This window comes from Liolophura sinensis, chromosome 1, assembly GCF_032854445.1.
Source record: "Liolophura sinensis isolate JHLJ2023 chromosome 1, CUHK_Ljap_v2, whole genome shotgun sequence".
Taxonomy (NCBI): domain Eukaryota; kingdom Metazoa; phylum Mollusca; class Polyplacophora; order Chitonida; family Chitonidae; genus Liolophura; species Liolophura sinensis.
Window position 1 is genome coordinate 37,937,040 of NC_088295.1, and position 20,673 is coordinate 37,957,712.

At 36.3% G+C, this 20,673-nt stretch overlaps 1 protein-coding gene across 3 annotated transcripts in view; it reads right to left on the bottom strand.

Moving 5' to 3' along the window:
* Window positions 1–8,545: 8,545 nt before the first annotated feature.
* LOC135467748 (AP2-associated protein kinase 1-like) overlaps window positions 8,546–20,673 on the bottom strand; it is a 39,167-nt gene continuing 27,039 nt past the window's right edge. For 2 of the 3 annotated variants that reach the window (XM_064745601.1, XM_064745585.1), the window contains exons 12-16: window positions 20,266–20,358; window positions 19,507–19,643; window positions 18,768–18,857; window positions 17,461–17,538; window positions 8,546–8,989 (exon numbers count right to left, since the gene is read on the bottom strand). In XM_064745601.1, coding sequence (XP_064601671.1) covers window positions 8,670–8,989; window positions 17,461–17,538; window positions 18,768–18,857; window positions 19,507–19,643; window positions 20,266–20,358 — 718 coding nt within the window. In that variant the 3' untranslated portion in view covers window positions 8,546–8,669. The remainder of the gene's footprint in view (window positions 8,990–17,460; window positions 17,539–18,767; window positions 18,858–19,506; window positions 19,644–20,265; window positions 20,359–20,673) is intronic. The other variant, XM_064745593.1, reaches the window with a different exon arrangement.

Here is a 20,673-nt window from a genome sequence, read left to right on the forward strand (position 1 = left end):
TATGTATAAGGATTTATGGAACCTGTACGAGACGCTCCCAAAGTGTTTCACTTTACATGTATATTATTGTTTTTATGTGTTAAATTATATATTAAAATATTACAAAAATTAATATATAAGGATTTATAACAAGGGGTATGTAATTATTTCTGATAAAGCCTTGTAATAAATTGATTCCACCGTTAATGATAATTGTGTTAATGATATCTCATGTTTGTTGTAGTATGTGTGCAGTGTTATTTTGTTGTTGCATGTATTCATCTAATGCACATCAAAATGCGGTTTGTGATATAAAATATGCATTAAGGTATCTTTTTGTTTTTGAAAGGCACTAGTATTACAGAGTAAACAACTGCATCAAGTATTATTTCTATCTAGGTATATGTACATGTATGTGCTCGGGGGCAAATACAGACTCAGATTTGCCTCATTTACCAGTACCGTAATTCCTTGTAAAGTTGTCCAAGTCTCAGTGTATGCTTAACAATGATAAATATCTTAAGTTTTCATTCATGATATAATGTTCATTCTGACAGTGCTATGGTACTTGCATGTTGAACAGTGGTTCCTTTCGGTATCCAAATTTTAGAGCTGTATTTGCCCTAAATTTTTTTCTATGATTCAAATGGAATGCCAGTTTGTCAAAGGCTTTTGAGGCTTTTAAAAAGATGAACTATAAATCAAAATTTTACTACATTACCAAATAAAAGCTCAGATTGTAAAGTATGTACATATTTCATGTCTATATGAATGGACCTTGATATGTAATCACAGAAAATATGTACACAAAGCTGTGTTTCAGAATGTTGAGTATGTCAGTGCCAAGACAAAAAAAACTGATACTTCATAAATTTATTACATGCAGTGATTTTAGCTTTGTAAAACAAATTGAAGTCATAATATGGATGGCACTGCATACATGTATATTCTTGTAGGTACCCATTCAACTCTTAAGTACCTACTCTAAATCTTCGATTTTTTCAATCTCTAAAGCATTTTTATCAGTAGAATTTATGCATACAATTACCATGTACTGTTAAAGTGATTGCAAAATCATTTGTTTTGACTTTGTGTTATTGAAGACGCAAGCTTCATAAACCTTCAAATTATTTCTCTACACCCCATATTCCCTGAATCTTTCAAATATTGGTTGCAGAGGCCGTTGAAAAGGTGTAAGAATTAGAGTGTGTTGTATGTCCATTTTTGGTCATAGAGGCATAATGTAGATGTGTATCTTTTGTTGGATCAGAAGTATGATGGGACTTCAATATCAACACAGATCTCGGTTGTCAAGCTTTTCAAGCACTTTTTTCATCGGACTTTATGCACAGTGTTATTGTAAAAATGACATCGAAAATGATTTGTTTGTGTCACTAAAGATGCAAGCTTCATAAAACCTGTGCAAATTATTTCTCTACACCCCATATTTCTCAATGTTTCAAAACACTTGTTGTAGAAACCAGTGTTTTTAGGGTCTGATTGGGCTGTAGTTTTCCACCACAATAACATGTAATCATACTGGACTACTGGGGCTGTATGCATACCTAATTCTCCAACCTTTTAGCCACCTCTGCAATCAATATATTGAAATATTCTGAGAGATATATATGGGATGTAGAGAAATAATTTGCACAGTATTATGAAGATTGCATCTTTTAGTGACACAAGCAAATCATTTTTAGTGTCATTTGCATAATAATTGTATGCATAATATTGTACAGAATTCTACATTTGTGTTTACTGACAAATACATGTATGTTACTTTTCCCCATGTTAAGTATTCACTACTGCACAAGGATTGTGTTGATTAAAACAGCTGGACACTCTAACCTGGCTTAATATTGCCACTGATTTTCAATTATTAGCGCAAGTAATTAATCCAAAAAGCTGGTTAGTGTGACATTCATTTCCTAAGGTGCATGCATAAAATTATACATGTATACATTCCTTCAATGGCAGCTGCTTTACAAATGATGTACTGTGATACTTTTAATGCTTTTGCTGTATTGACGGCATGTTTTTTGCATTCAGTGTGTGTTTTTGTGAAACGCTCCGTGTTGACTCATTAAAATTTTCTGCTGTGTATAACATTTGGTCTTTGTTATTACGAGGAGCTTGGGGGCCTCCGAGGCTCAGTCGGTTAAAGCGCTAGCGCAGCGTAATGACCCAGGAGTCTCTCACCAATGCGGTCGCTGTGAGTTCAAGTCCAGCTCATGCTGGTCTGCGGCGTTCCGTCGGTCGGCCGGGGTACGTGAGAAGGTCTGTCAGCAACCTGCGGATGTCGTGGGTTTCCCCCTGGGCTCAGCCCGGTTTCCACCCATCATAATGCTGACCGCCGTCGTATAAGTGAAATATTCTTGAGTACGGTGTAAAACACCAATCAAAAAAAAAAAAAAAAAAAACCAGGAGCTTGTCAAACTTAAACCACATGCCATGTGTTCTACATTGAGCTACATAAACGTAGGCCAACATAGAATCCCATACTGAGAATCTTCAGCATTTAGTCAATCTTCTTGTACAATGTTTCTAAATAGTGATAACAGCATGACCTAATGCTTGTCATTATACAAAAAAAATCACAAAGATATTATGCCCATTTTCATCACAATAGTCCAAAAATCACTTAGCAACATGGAGATTGGTTTTTAAACTCGAGATAAGCTAAGGGTTTGTTCAACTTGGAAGTTCCCACTGTTAGGTGCAGGCAACTATGACTCATCATGGTGAGAGATGTTCATTCAGTGTATTAAAAGTTAATCCCGCTTTGAACCAGTCTCGTCCTAATTCAGATTTGGCATTTAGACTGGACAAGCGTTAAAACCAGGCTTGGGTCCTAATGCACTTTTGCACGGGCCTCTGTTGAATTATTTCCCATGGCAGGTTTCATGTGGTTAAAATCAGTTGTATAAAAAGATGTTTTATCATTCTTTGTTTAGTGTACATGTAAGTGCATTAGCATATATGTATATAGAAGATACACAAGTTACTATTTAAACTGAAAGGGTTTAGGAAGCTCCATTCTAATGAATATTACTGCAATTCAGTAAAGTGGGCTGTGGCCATGATTGTGCGAGCTGGATTAGAACTTGTCACCTCACTGCACAGTTAACTGGTTTTATGCCTCAAAATACATTTGAGCTTGCAGGAACTGACTTTCCAACAATCTCGAAAATCCGGCTTGTCTTGATCATACATGCATTGGGCTTACCTCTATGCTTACACAAATTAAGTGCCATAATGTTACGACAGTAATTACCATGGCAACCAGCACCATGGCAACCAGCACTATCATTAGCATACATGTAGGCCTATTCCCATGGAGTTTAACTGATCGTAATATTAAGAAGGTTTTGTACAAGTGACCCAAGCTGATTTTTCCTAATCAGTATCAATAGAACAAACATCCAAGACTTGAAATTTGGGAGTAGATTGTTTATTGCAGTTAATAATAAATTACGCATAATTTATCCGAGCGGTGTATGGCCTACTACCCCCATGTCGATGCTATGCAAGTAATAACCTTTGTTTTATCTTGCAACATGCTTAACTATAAACAGCTCTGGTATACATGTTCAGGCTTTTGTACTTATATAGTTAGATAAAGCCTATATAAACCTTTACAACTGTAATTACATGTCTACAGGACTCATCAGGTTGGAGAACATCTCCTGGAATGATACAGTAGAAAAAGAGAACAAAGCATGTAAGCAATAACCAAAACGATATCCTTTATATGCAAACTACAGAGTTCGTTCAACATTCCATTGACTATTAGGCTTGATGACACGTTAATTTCTCTCTTATGAGCCACAAACTCTGCCATGAGTGAAAGACAAATATCTTTTCTATTTCAGCTTAAATTCTAACAAGACTGGCGAAATGCATGCTGAATTCAATTGCCTGCACTTGATGGTCACAAAGCTTAATGGGACATGATAAGAATATCAGGTTGACACTTTTCCAAATCCTCACATATTGATGTCGCCGTATATGTCAGTGCATGACAAAGGAATAAAATGTGACCTTATGGTATTTAATTTTGTTTAGAAATGTATGTACATGTATGTGAAGTCACTGGCCCAAATGACCTGAAATCTAGCACCTTTATATACATATACTGTGAGGAAAAATCAATAAAATAGATTAAAATGAATCAAAAGTCAACCATATATCTTCCAGATGGAAAAAAAAAAACTACATATTGTTTTGCAGACAAAAAATGGAAGACGTAGGTATCTTAAATCAATTTTGCACATTCAGAAATCTGTTTGAAATGTATATGAATACTCAAATGTGGAGTATTAATCTGAAAATTATTTTCACCTGTTCCTCTAAACTATTAATCTGAACATTCTTGTGTATGATAACATTTATGCAAATTTGTGGGCAGAATGAATATTACAACACTGCTCCTACTCCATAACACATTCTATCAGCCATGTTTTGTTGGTTTGGTTGTTTTAAAGGAAAGATCAAAATGGCTGTGCACAAACGTATGTACTGTTTATGTATGTATTTCCTTTTGTAATTAATAATCTTTGAAATATTATACATTTCCTTTTGTAGACAATCATACAAATGTTATATGATGTCTTCTTCACCGAGACAACTTGGCTCTCCAGTGCAATATGAGCATATCAATTTCTATAGATATTGTTCAATAATATTGCAATTTCCTTCTTACTGTCAACAGATATCCCATTATTGTTCACTTGATTTTGTTGTGTTGATTGAAAAATCATCAAAAAAAGAAACAAAAAATCAATGCATTATTTCTAAATCTAATATATGGAACGGTTCAAGTAAATTAATGGACAGCTTTCAATAGCAAAGAAAACATATTAAAACAATCAAAAGCCATAAGCAACCTCTAATACATGACGGATTGACAGAGATGAGTGTAAATTCAAATCAAAAACATCAGTTTCGTCCAGTGCAGTAATCCCACAATATAAAACAAATGGAAAATAAAACATATATGCTATTAACATAAATTAACAGTGCAATGGACAATACAAGATATGAACTTATATTAATACATTCATTATGGACAAAGTGGATGGTAGCAAATAAAGCAAAGAAATGGGTAAGTTATGACTTCAAAAAACATGCCTTGCCTGCAAGAGTCAAGCTCACAACCCTGGTATACAAATGTACCAAAACTGTATTGGTCTAAACATCTTACAAAATTTATACAAATGCTAGTAGAAATTTCAGGAATAGCTGATCAAATATCCTTAACAGAAACGTGCAACCATACAACTGTTTGGATTTGCACTAGCATGCTAATAATCTAGTGCAAAATGTTCATTTTCTTTATTTTTGGGTGGAGAGTAAGGGATGGACTTCTTTATTATCATTACAACGACAACTATGTTTCTACACATGTGCAGAACATTCAGTCATATATGGATATCCATCTACATATTTTGTTATATGCATACAATCAATGCCAATAAAATTGCTGAACAATTCACATGTAATGAGCTTTATAGACAGACAGGACTTGTTAGACCCATATCATTCAGTAATAAATTCCATTGGCAGGAATGAAAATTATCATAGAAATGCAGCAAATCAACAGACAGCTCTATGTTCAAAAACACCAATGTTCAAAATTTTGGACAAACTATTCTTTTGTTTTTGGAAAAGCTGGGCAGCAAAACTATCTAATGACTATGTTAATTAGAAGCATGCAGGATAACAATTTGGCCTTAATTGAGCATATGAAAACCAGTTTACATACGAGATGTAGCAATTTCTACACAGGACTTTCAATGGTTAAACAAGCGTTTTTGCCTCAAGCGAGTTCAGTTGATCTTATGATTGAAAACAAGGTGTATTTTCTGCCAAAATAATTCAGACCAAAGCTCATAAATCTGTTCTTCATTCTTGCCTTAATTTGTTGGCAAACTGGTAACTTAGAACTCCTGCATTTTAAGGTCCCATCCCCTTGCCACAGATGGCAGCATCGCTCAGTACTGTTGATGCAATTCTGTATTCAATGGCTGTTACACATATACGATTTATTTATTTATTTGATGGCTGGCATCATTATGGTGGGAGGAAACCGGGCAGAACCCAGATGAAACCCACGACCATCTGCATGTTACTGGCAGACCTTACCTCTGCGGCCGGAGAGGAAGCTAGGATGATCTGGACTTGAACTCACTATAAGATGTTCCTTGGCTACATTCAGTTTTGAGATGGCATTCAAGACTATGCTTGTAGGAAACCCATGGGGTAGAAACCAATGCAACTGGCTTTCTGACATAATTACTTGATCTACTTGGTCTCGTTGAAAGAGAAAACACTCTTCCTAAACCATTGAGACTGCAATATTACATTTGCTCAATATTTTTCTCCACCGACTTGACCACATAACAGTAACAGTAACAAATCTCTTTGGATGCCTAATTTAGCCAGTAATCAAGGTAGCAAACACAAACAAATAACAGTCAACAAAGCCATAACAAGCATGTTGTCAATCCATTTCGTATATACAGACACAGAAAGTTGTTCAAACAGCTCTTTGAATCTTCTTCATACAGTTATCAATCTCTAAAGGGAAAGGGAAACCAATATCATCTACCGTCTCTTAAGTACCAAGCTGGTAAAATATAAACGTCATCGGCATATTGACACACAGCTTTATCACATCTCAGGTACATATGTAAAGGTAATACTCAGTCAAATGGCTACGACATTCTATTTACAGTTTGTACAGAATCTAATATTTACATGTACAATAACTCATACATCAAAAAAAGCAGCACTTATTTTCCTAAACTTAATAGCACTAACTTCCTCAAGCTTAAATATTATGAAATGCTTCTAAATATCATATCAACAAGGACAAGTATTTACTAGTTTACAAATGTAATGTTAGCTACGGCCAAGTCAACTATGGATCCATCTGTCAAGTTTGCTTCTGCAGGAATTGAACCTGTTCTGGTGAAACGCCTTTACGTCCTTTCCTTGGCCAAGTGGCAGTGTCATACTGCTGAGCTACTGTGTTAATATACATATCTACAGCACCCCCTTGTGCAGTAGGCATTGTCTTGAGATACGACTGGGTGCGGGTAGAGCTTTTTCCTGAAGGAGTTGTTCTGGAAGACATCTGGGCTGGTTTATGAGAATCTGTCTCGGGAAGCTCTACACGTGTTGGGGACTCATCATCCAGGATCTCATCATCATGAAAGCTCATGTTGGAGAAAGCCACATTGCTGATTCCATATGAATTTCTCTTTGTTCGCTGTTTGCTCTTGGAATGTTTTGCGGGTGCCGGTGAGGCTTGGACAGGTCCTGAGTTTGGCTGACCAAACGCTGGAAGAAGTAAATCCTCAGGTCGTTGATGTTTTGGGGAAGTTGTTGAGGTAAGCAGTTCAGTTTCTTCGTCCGTGCCGTTCTTGCGGCTTCCCTCTTCTTCCAGTCGCTTGTGTCCAAAGCCCTTTTTGGATCCATGGAATAGCCGTCTCTCACTGCTAGACGGATTGTATGCAACATAGTTGCTCGTTGAAGTAGAGACTTCACTCTTTGCAGTTGAAAGTTCCCCCGATGAGTATGAAGTCATGCCAGTGAAGGGGAAAGATCCAAACACGTCTGGTTTACCATCAGTTTTAGCGTGAGACTCCAGCTGTTTGGTCGCGGAAGATTTGGGAACAGGTGGCAAGGGCCTTTGGTCAGGGCTTATTTTGAAAGTTGCAGTTTGAGACTGGACAGATATCATGGAGGAAGACGGTTTGATTCCAGCATCGGCTTGTGGACTCAAAGAAGGCGGTCGATAACCTACTGTTTTGTCCGAAACAGGAGAGACCGCACTGGATGTTGGTGTACTTGCAGAGGAACCTTTGCTTCCTTTGCAAACAAATGGGGCTTTCCCAAAAGGGTCCTCATTTACATTTGCACCACCAGTCACTTGTCCTTCACTGTACAGAGAATTGGATCTAGAACCCAGTACAGAGGGTGGAGATGTCTGCTTAACTGGAGTTTTGGCTTTGAATGGAGCCTTTGTAAAGACATCACTACTGCCATCTGCTGACTGGGCAGCTACTGTGGAGGACTTTGGTTTTTTTCGACTTTTCTTCAGAAAAGGAGCTGCTGCAAACACATCTTGCTGCCCTTGTTCAAAAGTTGGTGATGTGACTGGACTTGTGCCCGCTGTGGAGGGTGAGGTGACCCCACTAGCTTGACTTGGTGTGCTCATTCCATCCAGGGTTTCCTGATCCTCCTCAGCCCCAACAAGTTCATCATCATCCAGAAGTGGTTTCACACCATAATTATGCCCAACGATCCTGTCCTGCTGATGATGGCTTTGCAGCTGCGAAGACGGTTCAGCCTGATTCTGTTGTGTAGGAAGACAGGAAAAATCAGGATTTGCCTGCAACTGGCTCTTGTCCTTTCCCTTCTGCTGACCCCCGAACCTGTACGGCTTACTGGGTCGGCTGCCATACTCATCATCAAGTTCCTGATAGCTGAAATCGCGCGCTGGTCTCTCACGGAAACTTTGATTATTATCCTCTTCGTGGTAGTCTGAACTGGATTCCACAATTTCCGGAGACTTTCTCACCCAGTGAGGATTGTCTGGCAAACTGCCAGCAAGAGATGAACCCTCTCTCTCCTCATCAGTGTCCACTAGTTTGGTCCATTTTCCAGAGTCAGCTTTACCATCAGATTTCCTGGAATACGGCTGTACGTTTATCACCACTATTAGGTTCCATCAGCTTCTTCCAAATTCCCGACTGCGACTCAGATTTGCGTGGTTCTGATTTTGCAGGTTCAGGAAGGAAAACCTCTTGCTCTTCATCTGTGTCCACTAGCTGTTTGTACCGACTAGATTTACCCAAAGCAGCTTTCATCAATGGAGCTGCCCCAAACAAATCATGGCTTTTTGGACTGGCATCGGATTGAAAGTCAATGAGGTCAGACACCTGAGCTTTAAAGTCTGCAGACCCAGTACTGTGGCGTCGTCGATTTTTAATATCATCTTCTGTAAAAAACAAAGCAAATCAGCAGTGTATTCAATTGGTACAACCACAGAAGCATTGGCAATAAACAGAAAGGCATAGCTTGTTAGTTAGAAGAGAAATCCTGGCAAAGGGTAACTTATTCGAATCTTGCAAAGACTGGAAGATGATCTTGCCTGAAGTTGCATGTACTTAGTAACTTTGGAGAATAGAAGACATGGAGAAAGGAAAAGTATGACTGAAACTTGTGCAACAAGAGAATATGGAGGAAGATGTAAACTCACTTGCTAACTTCCTCCGTTGCTCATGCATCAATCGTGCGGACGTGCCCTTTCTACCACTGTGTCATGCTAGACCCCGAAGAATACCCTTTGCCAGCCATCTTCTTAAGAACCGTTTATCTCAGACAGTATGCAGAGAATGAGTCCAGAAACTCTTTGACCACACTAGAATGAACTACGGCAACATGTTTTTTTTTTCTTTTGTTTTTTTTACTCAAAGGATTATTCCCCTCTCCCTCCAATATGTAAATTTCTGGAGCCGTCAAGAGAAAATAACGGAAGACAATACTTTGGTTATTTGCGTTTGAAAAATCTCCTGACTCAAAGTTTTAGAAATTCTAAACTGCTAACTAGATCTGTATCATATGTCAATGAAAACACCACCTCAGTCATTTGCCTACTATAGTTACAAGCAACATCTTCTGATCAAACCGTCACTGCAAGGGATACTGTGATGTCCACAAAACCGCTACAATCCTAAACTTTGAAGAGCTAATTCATCTACAATCCTAATGCTTTGGGTTATGAGTTTCAAGCCAGATGTTCCAGCCATACATGTTAAGAGGAGGTACCCAATTGTATGATCAAAGCAGATAGGTGTTAATCCTTTCACAATATGAATACAGATACATATCTCTACAATTAAGAATTTTGCATTTATTATTGGTTGATCCCTCTGATTTGAGCAACTGCATGCAACCTATAATTTTTGTACTTCTTATCACATACAATTCACAAGTGTGTAACTTAAAGGCTCTATCACCATTTTTTAACTTTTTTAATCATGCCGAGAAATGTCTACCGAAAAAGGCTTTCAACGGCTTCAGATGCTTACGCCAAAGCCCTTTTCTAACTTTGTTTTCGGACTATTTCAAGCCTGTATACTGATAAACGTCTTAGGAATGACAATAGGCTGATGGAGTGCAAAAGCATAATATGCTGGTAGCAAGGCAATATATAGTATTCATAATATAGATGTACATTCACCAGAATGCAGTAGAGATAGGTGGCCCCTTGAATATATGGACATCTCTCAAAGCACAAGCAAATAAGAAAAAGACAAAGGCATATAGAGTACCCCGGAAAAACATGGATGATGATAACTTAATAGTTCAATGGTTTTATTTCTGCAAATTGGTAATGTACAACAGGTTCAAAGGGAGAATCTTGCATTATATGTCAGAAACAGTCATGACCTTTTACAGTCTTAGAAAATGGCCCTACCAAAAAGAGGCGGGGCCTGAGCAGTGCTGTCAATCACAGATGTAAACTTGTTACAATAGTAATCATACAATCAAGAGTACCGGTATAGAACATGATGACCTGCTATGTACAAATGGCAAGCTAAAAAAAAAAAAGTGAAAAATGTTTTTTCTTATAGGTCATCAACATTTAATACCCTAGTTAAGGTAGGGTACCCTAATTACCCCAATTAACAAAGAGAATGACTTACTTACTAATCACTTGATTCGGTATATAAACGTTATTTTATTGGAAAGAGTTTATAAACATAAGATGACAAAAAGGCCTGTTATTCAGAAGTGTCAACAGTAAGAAGGTTCAACAACATGAGATTCCTTTCTCACGTCTGATTTTTCAGTTCAATTCCAAACATTTAAGTAATCACTGATCCTTTTTGCACGGACCATATATATTACATTCCATCAATGTCTGCATTTGCAACAAGTTTCTGTTTTTTCTTAAGTTTTTTAAATATATTTTTAACACTTCTAAAATCTGGCTAAACTTGTAAATCAATTAAAATGACACAGACCAGCAATTTTTTCAAACTGAAACAAATTTCCTTAACAAAAACAACAATTACTGGTAACACCAGAATTTGTCTTAACTAATGTAGACAAGAGTATGAGTGTGTGTTCCTATTAGATATTATCTATTTCTGTTTTTGTTTTTTAGTAAAAATAAAAATAATCAAGCTGCCAAAAACTTTTGTATGTTTCAAAAGCTTGACACTCCAGGGACAGTCTTAATTGCTCATGTGACTTGCAAGTCAATCCATGACTGGATAATTCTTAAAAAATCTTTCGTCCAATTAGCTGACACTGATTATGCCAAGCATGAAGCTCAGCTTAATAAAACCAAGGGTTGATTTATATGATATATGTATGACATATGCAAGCACTCTTACAAAAATCAACTTGTACTCAAAATAGTATAAAATGAAAATATTTCTGTCTTGGAACTCTTCAGAAACATATTAGCATTAATTACAAAACATACACCATATTTAATGTATTTCAAGTTTCTCTCAATGTTCGTTCATAAATGAACAAAAACTGATATAACTTCAGTTGAGTGGAGATGATAATCAGTCTTTAACAAAATAAAATCCTGTAGCACAAATGCCATTGTAAATATATCAATACAACTTATCCGTCAATTGATTTCAATCTTTGTGACTATACATCATTCCAAAAAAAAACAAAATCACATCAACATTTCTCTTTGTAATGCACATAACATATAGACTTACATGACTAGAAATAATATTTACCAGACTCAATGATTGAAAATCTTATGAACAATTGACAAATCGCAATTTACTGGGATAAGCAACACAACTGCAATAAAAACAGTATTTTGTAAAAAATCTTATTAGAAGAAATCAACTTGTAACTTGTGTACTTATAACATATATGTAGCACATTGTCAACAAAAAGTCTTTTTGTCTCTCATGATCAAACACACTACTTAGACATGGGGATTCAAACGTGAAAATCTATCTACATTTTGACAGAAACATGAATGTCATAAAGTTTCTACCAAGAAGACTACCTGAATCTAGTTCCAACCTGTGATAGATGTACATGTAAACTTCTTAACCAAATGCTTGTAAAAATGGAAAACATTGTCATAAACTTTTTGCTTGTAAGTACATGTGAGCCTTATCCAATAATTTATCCACACATAATGCAGTGGACAATGACCTCTTGAAAGACGTTTTGGTTGGGTCAACTGTGCCAAGAGCCAAGTAATAATATAGACAGGTCCATATCTAGGTATTGCCACTGAATGACACAAATCATGCAGACAATAATCACCATCTTGCTACACATTACGATGAATGTCTTAAAAAAAGCTTTTCATTTCTAGAAACAAATATCTTTGATAAATCTTAAAGTATTAAATCTTCACCCAATCAGGAAATACATTATTCAGGTAAACTCAATTATTTTCATTTTAACTTTAACCACCATATTTCATTTGTGGAAGTGTATGTGCCAAAATTCAACTGTTTCTCACACTGGTTATACACATATATAGATTTGATGTGCACAAAGGAGAGATTTATCTTGCTTACGCAGACTATTTCATTTTTCAACAAAATAAAAAAAATTTAAAAAAAAATAACAAAAAATGTGCAAGAAAAGATTCAGAAAGTAGGTTAATTAATGTACATGCATAAGAACCTGAAAAATATGCACAGTTATAATATAAATGAATGTTAACATGTACCTTGGCTACTTATAAGCTCATGTCAAGAAATTATAGCCAATCAAACGTACTACCAATTTTCAAGCACACACGAAAACTTTTCCTTATCGTCACTTCTGAAAAGGAACCATGTGTATTAACTGAACTTGAGTCAGAACAGATGGAAGAACTGTCGAGAAAAGTGGATTAGTTACAACATAATCTACAAAATGTGATCTAGAGTGTCAAACTAAGCTGATATTTGGCCATAATGTGTCACAAATTTATACTTTGATTGTCCTGAATGAAAATAAACACTAATCAACCTAAATGTGAATAAAATCTTAAATATTCCAGGATAAATTTCACAAACCCTGCTTCAAAATTTCTCCTCAGTTTTTGTCAGGGCAGTCTACGTTTCTCGTAACATTTCTTATAACAGAAAGCGATTTAATAGGAAAAAAAAAATTGTTCTACTACTTACTGTGATGTTAATTATTTATTTGATTTGATTTAATTTTGACTGCCATAGTCAAGAATTTTTCACTAGTATGAGGTGGCAGTCAGTTTCATTGGTGGAAGAAAATGCTTAAGTTTAACCACTGGCGTGTGGCATGTAATTTACAAACTTCCCCAATCAATCGCATCACCAGGGCCTCAAGAACAAAGAGAACATTACTACGTCCCTTACCACTAAGCCAAGTCATGTTTCCTAATGTCAAGAGCATTCACCTTTGTCATATGCACATCGGTTAATTTGGTTAAGGCTGAAAACGCCAAAGCATGTCAAATCTGGCTAATGAAATGCCCGAGTACAGGTGTATCAGTGACTTGTACCTGACTTCCTGTCCGGCTGTACTGTTACAGTCCCTCATGTTGGTAGGTCATCATATGTCTATTAGAGTTCACGTTGATTTCATATACCTGCTACAAGTTCTGCAAACATGCCAAACCCCTAACCTGCTGTGAATTTTATATGATCGACAGAAAAGAACCAGTGTTTATCCATGTTCTCATTTATTATCAACAACACCGACGACTTTTCAAGAAAATGACATGCAAAATGGTTGAACATTTCACAGAAGTTCCATGTGGTTTTAATGTTACATGTATATCTTGATAAGTCGTTCAGATGAGCTGAAAGAGATCATATATCATGGTCTTTCGTTTTTGTTTTTATTATTATTATTTAAATAATTTTTCATAGTTTTTGTGTGTCATTTTTATTAAAAGTAACTTTCTTCTTAGGTAATGCAATTTCAAATCAGCTAGTAATTTTCAAAATACTTTGCCTCATTGTAATGCATGACCTTCCAACATGGTCGATGCATAAAATCTGACTATACCCATAATGCAAAGCAGCACCCTTTGTGCATGTCACCTGTAACACTGATCAAAGACTAAGGGAGTGCAGTCTGTCATTCTCTGCCTAGACACCATTTAACAACAGTATCAATAAGATGTCCCTAAGTAAAAGTGAATAGACAAAATCTTAAATCATATAACAACAAATCGTTCAAAAACTACACGGAAGGCTCTCTTACATACAGAAAATTAAAAAAAGATGAAAATACACATATAATCAACTGTCAACAAAGTTTGGCAGCTGATCTGTGACACCTGGATAGACTAGCCATACCAATAACAAACATAAACCAATATAAAAAAAACAGAACTGAAAATAAAATTCTAAAAAGTGATTAATATAATTAGTAATGTAATATTTCAACACTTTGTCAAATTAGTGCAAAGCCCTTTTCTAGCAAACAGTAGTTTGAGTTTATTGCCAAAGACTAAGGTGTAATCTCAACGTAATATATTTTTCTTTTATACTGTCCTGACATACAAGTATCTACAGTAATATATGTGACCATAGCTAGTGTTTTGATTTTTTTGTGACAAAATTAAAACGATTTTGTGGAAAATAATTTTCTTCTTGTGTGCTCTTTCTACAATTTAATACAACCTATCAAATCTTTCTACAACATATCAATCTTCAAAGCATATGTTGGTGCAATTCAAAAAGATGTTCTTCAAGACAACTGAAAACCTTAAAACGTTCCACTTTCAATACCCCCAGTTTTCTTCATGACAAGCTGATTGTACTGGACAATAAGTGAAGAGATCTGTACAGGCTTCAACATTATACTCTTTTAGTAATGACAATGCCCTCTCTTCATCTTAAAACCAAGTGTAAATTTGTGTGAGTTATATGATTTCTGAGGTTCATTTCTTTCCCACATGAAACATTACAGTCTTGCCATCAAAATGGTGTCACTTGAGTCTACAAATAATAAAACTGTGCAACAGAAATCTGCAAAAGCAGATGTTACCAGCCTGCTGATTTTATTGACTAATTCAGTGCCAAGACTTTAAATACAACTATATACAAAAAACAGCCATATATTAAACAACGCTTTAGACTATAAAATTATATACACTAACAGTGGTTGTTGAAGGCAATTGTATTCATTCCTATTTTCAGATACATACATGTACATGTAACTGGTTGGGATGAGTTAAAGTGTATGGCTTGTCAAAAAAAAAAGAAAAAAAAAAAGCACTTTAGGATAGATTTACCAGGTTAATCAACTTCAGGTATGTTATCCTGAAAACCAGACAGACCTTACTGCTTTAACCCTATCTAATTCCTAATTCGATAATATAATCATATTATGTATTTATGTGTGCCAATAATTTGGGAGATTGTCACTCGGACATGTCAAAGAAAGGGTTACACAACGGCCCTGTATTTATGTATATGACTGGTGTTTCAGGCCATACATGTGCCTAGGCTTTTATTTACACATACATATACAGCATACATGTAGTTCTAGCTAATCAATGGCGCCTCAAAAAGTGTCTGACAAATGTAAAAGACAATAAAAGACAGCTACAGTGGCACATCCAAGCATGTGACCTCATGTAAAACTTACAGCCTCATGGCTACTGTTTGTCACATTTCACTAATTCTTATCCAGGCCTATACGTATATCTGATGTAAGTAAATTTACAGTTACCTCAGGATGCAGGATAAAAAAAAAAACTATGAAGGTGCTGTACATATAAGCCTATAAAACAGCGATTGAAATAGGTGGATAGTTACAGAAACTCTGCTTTTGCATAGGTAAAGAATAACCAATGTGATTCCAGCAAAAACCCATTAAACCTTTACTAACTGGACATGAACGATGGTTCTGTCTAGTACCTATAGCAGGAAAAAAATAAGTTCATGAATGATTTCATCAGAAGGAGAATAAATGACAATGCGGCATTGACCAAACACCTACAGTTACAGTACGGCAATAACCTTTATAGATACTTACAAGATATAAAATGAAAAAAATAATTCTTGTATCAAACTCAGATTACGAACATGCACATGCTTTTTTTGGCTCATTAAACCATGGTACGAGATCAACTGATTGCTGGTATGGTGCTACAGTTACAAATCCCTATGTCATGGAATAACACAGGCTTGAAAAAAAAGCCCCACTGTACAATGGAGAAAAAAAAATGTGCACAATATGTCCTCCATGTACGTCTACCAATACACTAAATATACAGGATTGTGTAAACAGTAAATAGTCTTCTTAAGATGAACAATGGCGCAAGAAGTTTTGGCTATAAGTATTTCTTTAAGAATAGAGAAAGACATTATCAAATGTACATGTAGTCAAATCCCGACTTTTCTTCTTGCATGTTCTCACACACTTACGGCATCATCATGTATCACAACTGCTAGGACTCAACACCATCTATTTTGGGAACTAACTTGAATTTGTTATCTGGAATGTTGCTTTATACAAAACACACATACATCTCTTTCCCTCCCAACACAAAAATGGTTATATACTTCTTGAAAATCACCTACAATTTTATTTTAGACAACACAAAAAATTGCAGCTTTCCAAAATGCCAGCTTACATGCAGGTCAACATTCAGCTCAATTTAACCCAAACCCTTTAACAGTTGGAGCCATGACCTAGAAAACATCTCACCACATGTATTTTTGCATGATTTTTAACTGTTTCAAGAATAACAGATGAATTTCAAAGCAACATCCATTTTAGTCCTAGAAACAACTGTATCGTGTCAATAGATACTGATTGATGACTTCCGAGATACATACATTAAAGACGTACATGTGTAAATTGCAAACATCAATAAATAATAGTCGCATAAACTCTCAGTAAGAAAACGTCATAAAAACAAGCTGATATTTGGATATATACATGTATGCAGCATAAAGAGCAAGTTCTCCCAATATAACACATACAAGGTTTCCAAATTCCATTCTCTGCCTAATACAATTAACAACCCACTGAAATGCTCAGGATTCTCATATGGTAGCCAGTCTGGATAAACTAAAGGGTCCTCATATGTAAAATCTGATCTGTCCTTGTGCTGCTCTTGTTTCCATATACATCTCCATCATCATATGGGCATAAATGTACACAGTGGTATGGCACAAGTTGTTTGTTTAAGCAATGGCTGCTGGCCTCGAGAAAAACCTCTATGTTTCCCGAACCAACTGCTGAACTGAGATTATTGTTTGTCCAAAACTACTTCTCGTGGATGTCCACAAAAAAAAAAAACAAAAACAAAACAATAATACTCAAATCAGATGTATGCACATTCGCAGCTTGTTATACCATACTTGAACGATTCCAGAGATCTGCCGTTCAGGTTTTTACAGTCTTCAATGATTAGGCATGTTATAAAGAGAGGTGTGCGCAGGGTTAAGCAAGATAGGTCTCATTTGGATTGTATTTTACCTCCGTAACTTGAAATAGAACTCCGAGCACTGTTTCTTTGCTGGCCACTGCCCATGTTTGCTTTGGAATGTTTACGGCCTGAAAGAGTTACAGGGACATTGACGAGGAGGGGAGAACAATAGCCACAACAGCCAACTCTCACTAAGTTATGTGGGAAGGTGTTCAAAAACAGGAACAGCAATAACAAAATGCAAAAATTATAATTATACTAAAGCATGAATTGATTAAATCATCTATAACTGAAGCATATCAGAATTTTGTTAAACTATTCTAGGCATGCATTCCCATCGCAGAAATCAAATATTTAGAATTTATAAAGTTACAATGCTGTTCATATCAAAAATCAGTTTGATGGATTTTACTGCTAGTATTCAATCTGTATTTCACATCTGTTAAAATCTACAAGTTCAAATAAAGAAATAAAACACTTAACCATGTTAACTATAATATTCATACAGCTCACAAAAGCAATGGCTTCCACATGTCCATCAGTTTGTATTAATGACTAACCCAATTAACCAAACCTATTCTGTGATCACCATTCAGGCATTGAGAATGAGTTTCACAACATTATGTGTTGAGATTATGAATTCAGATTAGACAGCGTTAATATATCCCACGTCCAAGATAGTAGCAATATATCAGAATGCCATTACCAGGTTAGAAAGTGTAACTGTGAGTGAGGTGCAACCAGTCTGTTAAAAGCAAAAGAAAAAACATAGCTGTACCATGCAAATATCTCAGCCAAGAAAACAAAAAAAGCAACCTTACTGTGATATTTACTGTGAGGTCATACATTAAACATGCTATCCCACTGCTGGCTGGCTGACTGATGGGAGATACTAATCACTTACTTACAGAGTAGGTAAATGATACATGTACATGTCAGTTCAAAAATGCCTAATGAGATTGCAAAAAAATTCCAAAAAATCAAACCTTTTTTATATATGACATCTGGGTTATAACTGATGAAATTTACATGAAAAGTTATGAAATAATGATATCTGAGTCGGATTCTAAAGTGTAGATAAATTCATGTAAACACAGCATCTCTTCCACATGTACATGTAAGAATTGGTCAACCAGCCAATGTGTAAACGCAAATAAACAACAAGGTTTCAAGCAAACAACAACAAAAAAAAACCCATAAACAAACAAACAGAAAAGCAAAACAGGCCACAACATATGCATTCCAAAGGAGGGAGGGGAAGAGAGGGATGTGTGTGTGTGGTTCATTTGGGGGTGCCTTCTAGCGGACAGCGGTCTCTCCAAGGTCAGATAACTCCACTGGACCTATCCCTATTTACCTGGTTTTTTGAAGGGGGCATTGCTGAAAGGATCAGATGAGTCAGACCCTGACATGACCAGATCTTCACGACTTTTTACATTGGATATACCTGAAAATAGAGATTAGCTTTTAGAGATTTTTATATCGGTGAATTACCTCTCCATATTATGCATATTTTCTGTCAACGGTTTGATTTTTTCAGAAATTACGTCACAGTTGATCTTGCTTGGAACTCAGAACTCGGTGGACACCCCTGAAGTGCCCGGAGCTCGGTGAACCGTGTCGCTACAGTGTGGCCAGGGTGACATGTACAAAGATACTGCATGGCATCTTTGCGTCAGCTTAAAGTCCCCTCTGCGCCACGGCACTGCCCCATGTAAGTCAGATAAATTAAGCCTGGCATACATTAGGCAGTAAACCTCTTATCCAGATGTATGCTGAATACGTATTCATTTTGTGAAATGTTATACCGATATGAAGATTATCAATCGTCCCAATAAACTGTGTGCTTACATCTCATATTCTGTGAATGGCACGTGTGATTCAATCTTACACCTAATACAGATCCAGTAATGAATATAGCAGACTGGAAAACATCTGTCCAAGGTCTATCAATTTCTCTTCCAGACCAGTCCTTGAGTGCAGTGTTACAATAAGTGCAGGCTTACAGATAGCGCCATTCTACCTGTTTATAATGCTAGACAAGAATATATATGTTTTGGCCACTGAAAATTTATAAAAAGGAAGTCCTGGCTTACTGCTATTTGAGCCCCGACGCAGTTTATCAAACTCTTTGCCAAAGAGGATATCTTCTGTATAAGCACCAAAGTTATCATCTCCAAAAGGATTCCACTCTGACATATCCACAGAGAGATGTCTGGACAGCTCAGGAGTTCTGAGGACAAATTGCAAGTAAAAATTTATGTAAAAACATTTAAATTCAAACAAATAAATAACAAATTATTACAAAGTGAAATTCCATTATTTTTACACTTCCTTACACTGAAGAATAGCTCTTCGTAAGGTTCATTTGTACAGCCTTCTAAGCTGCTGGGGAAAGTTTTATCGTTATTTGTGTAACTGTTAATCAATATTGACAAATGCTGAAAAAATTGACCGATGACAAAATACCAGGTTTGGAGGGGAGATAACTCATCACCATGCACTACACACAACTGGTCTTGTACAGTCCCTCATCATACATGCACAGGTGTCTTGAATTCCACTTGTGTATTTAGTGACTGAACATACTGATGTATGAATACTCAGAAGATGTTATTTACGAGGCCTTAACATTTCTCAAAGAGATTTGGGGTTAATCAATCTTCCTCAATTCACTAGGCAATTTTTGGCTTAGCTTCTATAATAAGGAGGACTATATTTATTTATTTATTTGGTTTTTATTTAACAATATACTGAAGAATGTCCAGAGTGACAGCAGGCTGAATATATAATGCTTCCCACACACACACAAGTTGTGGGACAGTACAAGACCATTCTTTCCAGTCCTTATTTACCTTGGTGGTGAATGTATTGGGGTTGTTGAAGCTGATTTAGACTTCTGTTGGCTTTCCAGCGGAGCAAGCAGGTTACTTGTACCAGCGTAAGCCCTTTGGGACAAAAGACACACATTGGATGGGTTACAACAGGAAGACAATTAACCTAGGCTGTAGAAAAATTGAATCTATTGTCACAGGTTACCTCCCTTCCTCAAACGTCATTTGAAAATCAATGTCATTTAATTTTGTGTACTTTTTCATAAATGACCTCCAACACTTTCAAATTCTGTGAGGTAGACAGGGTGGTAACCTTCACACAAAGAACAGAACTGTATGCTGAAAGACTTATATTCTTAGGGGGCATCAACTCAGGGGATGCTAAGGTACAGTACAGTCAGCCCCTAACTGTCAATCCTACACCCATTG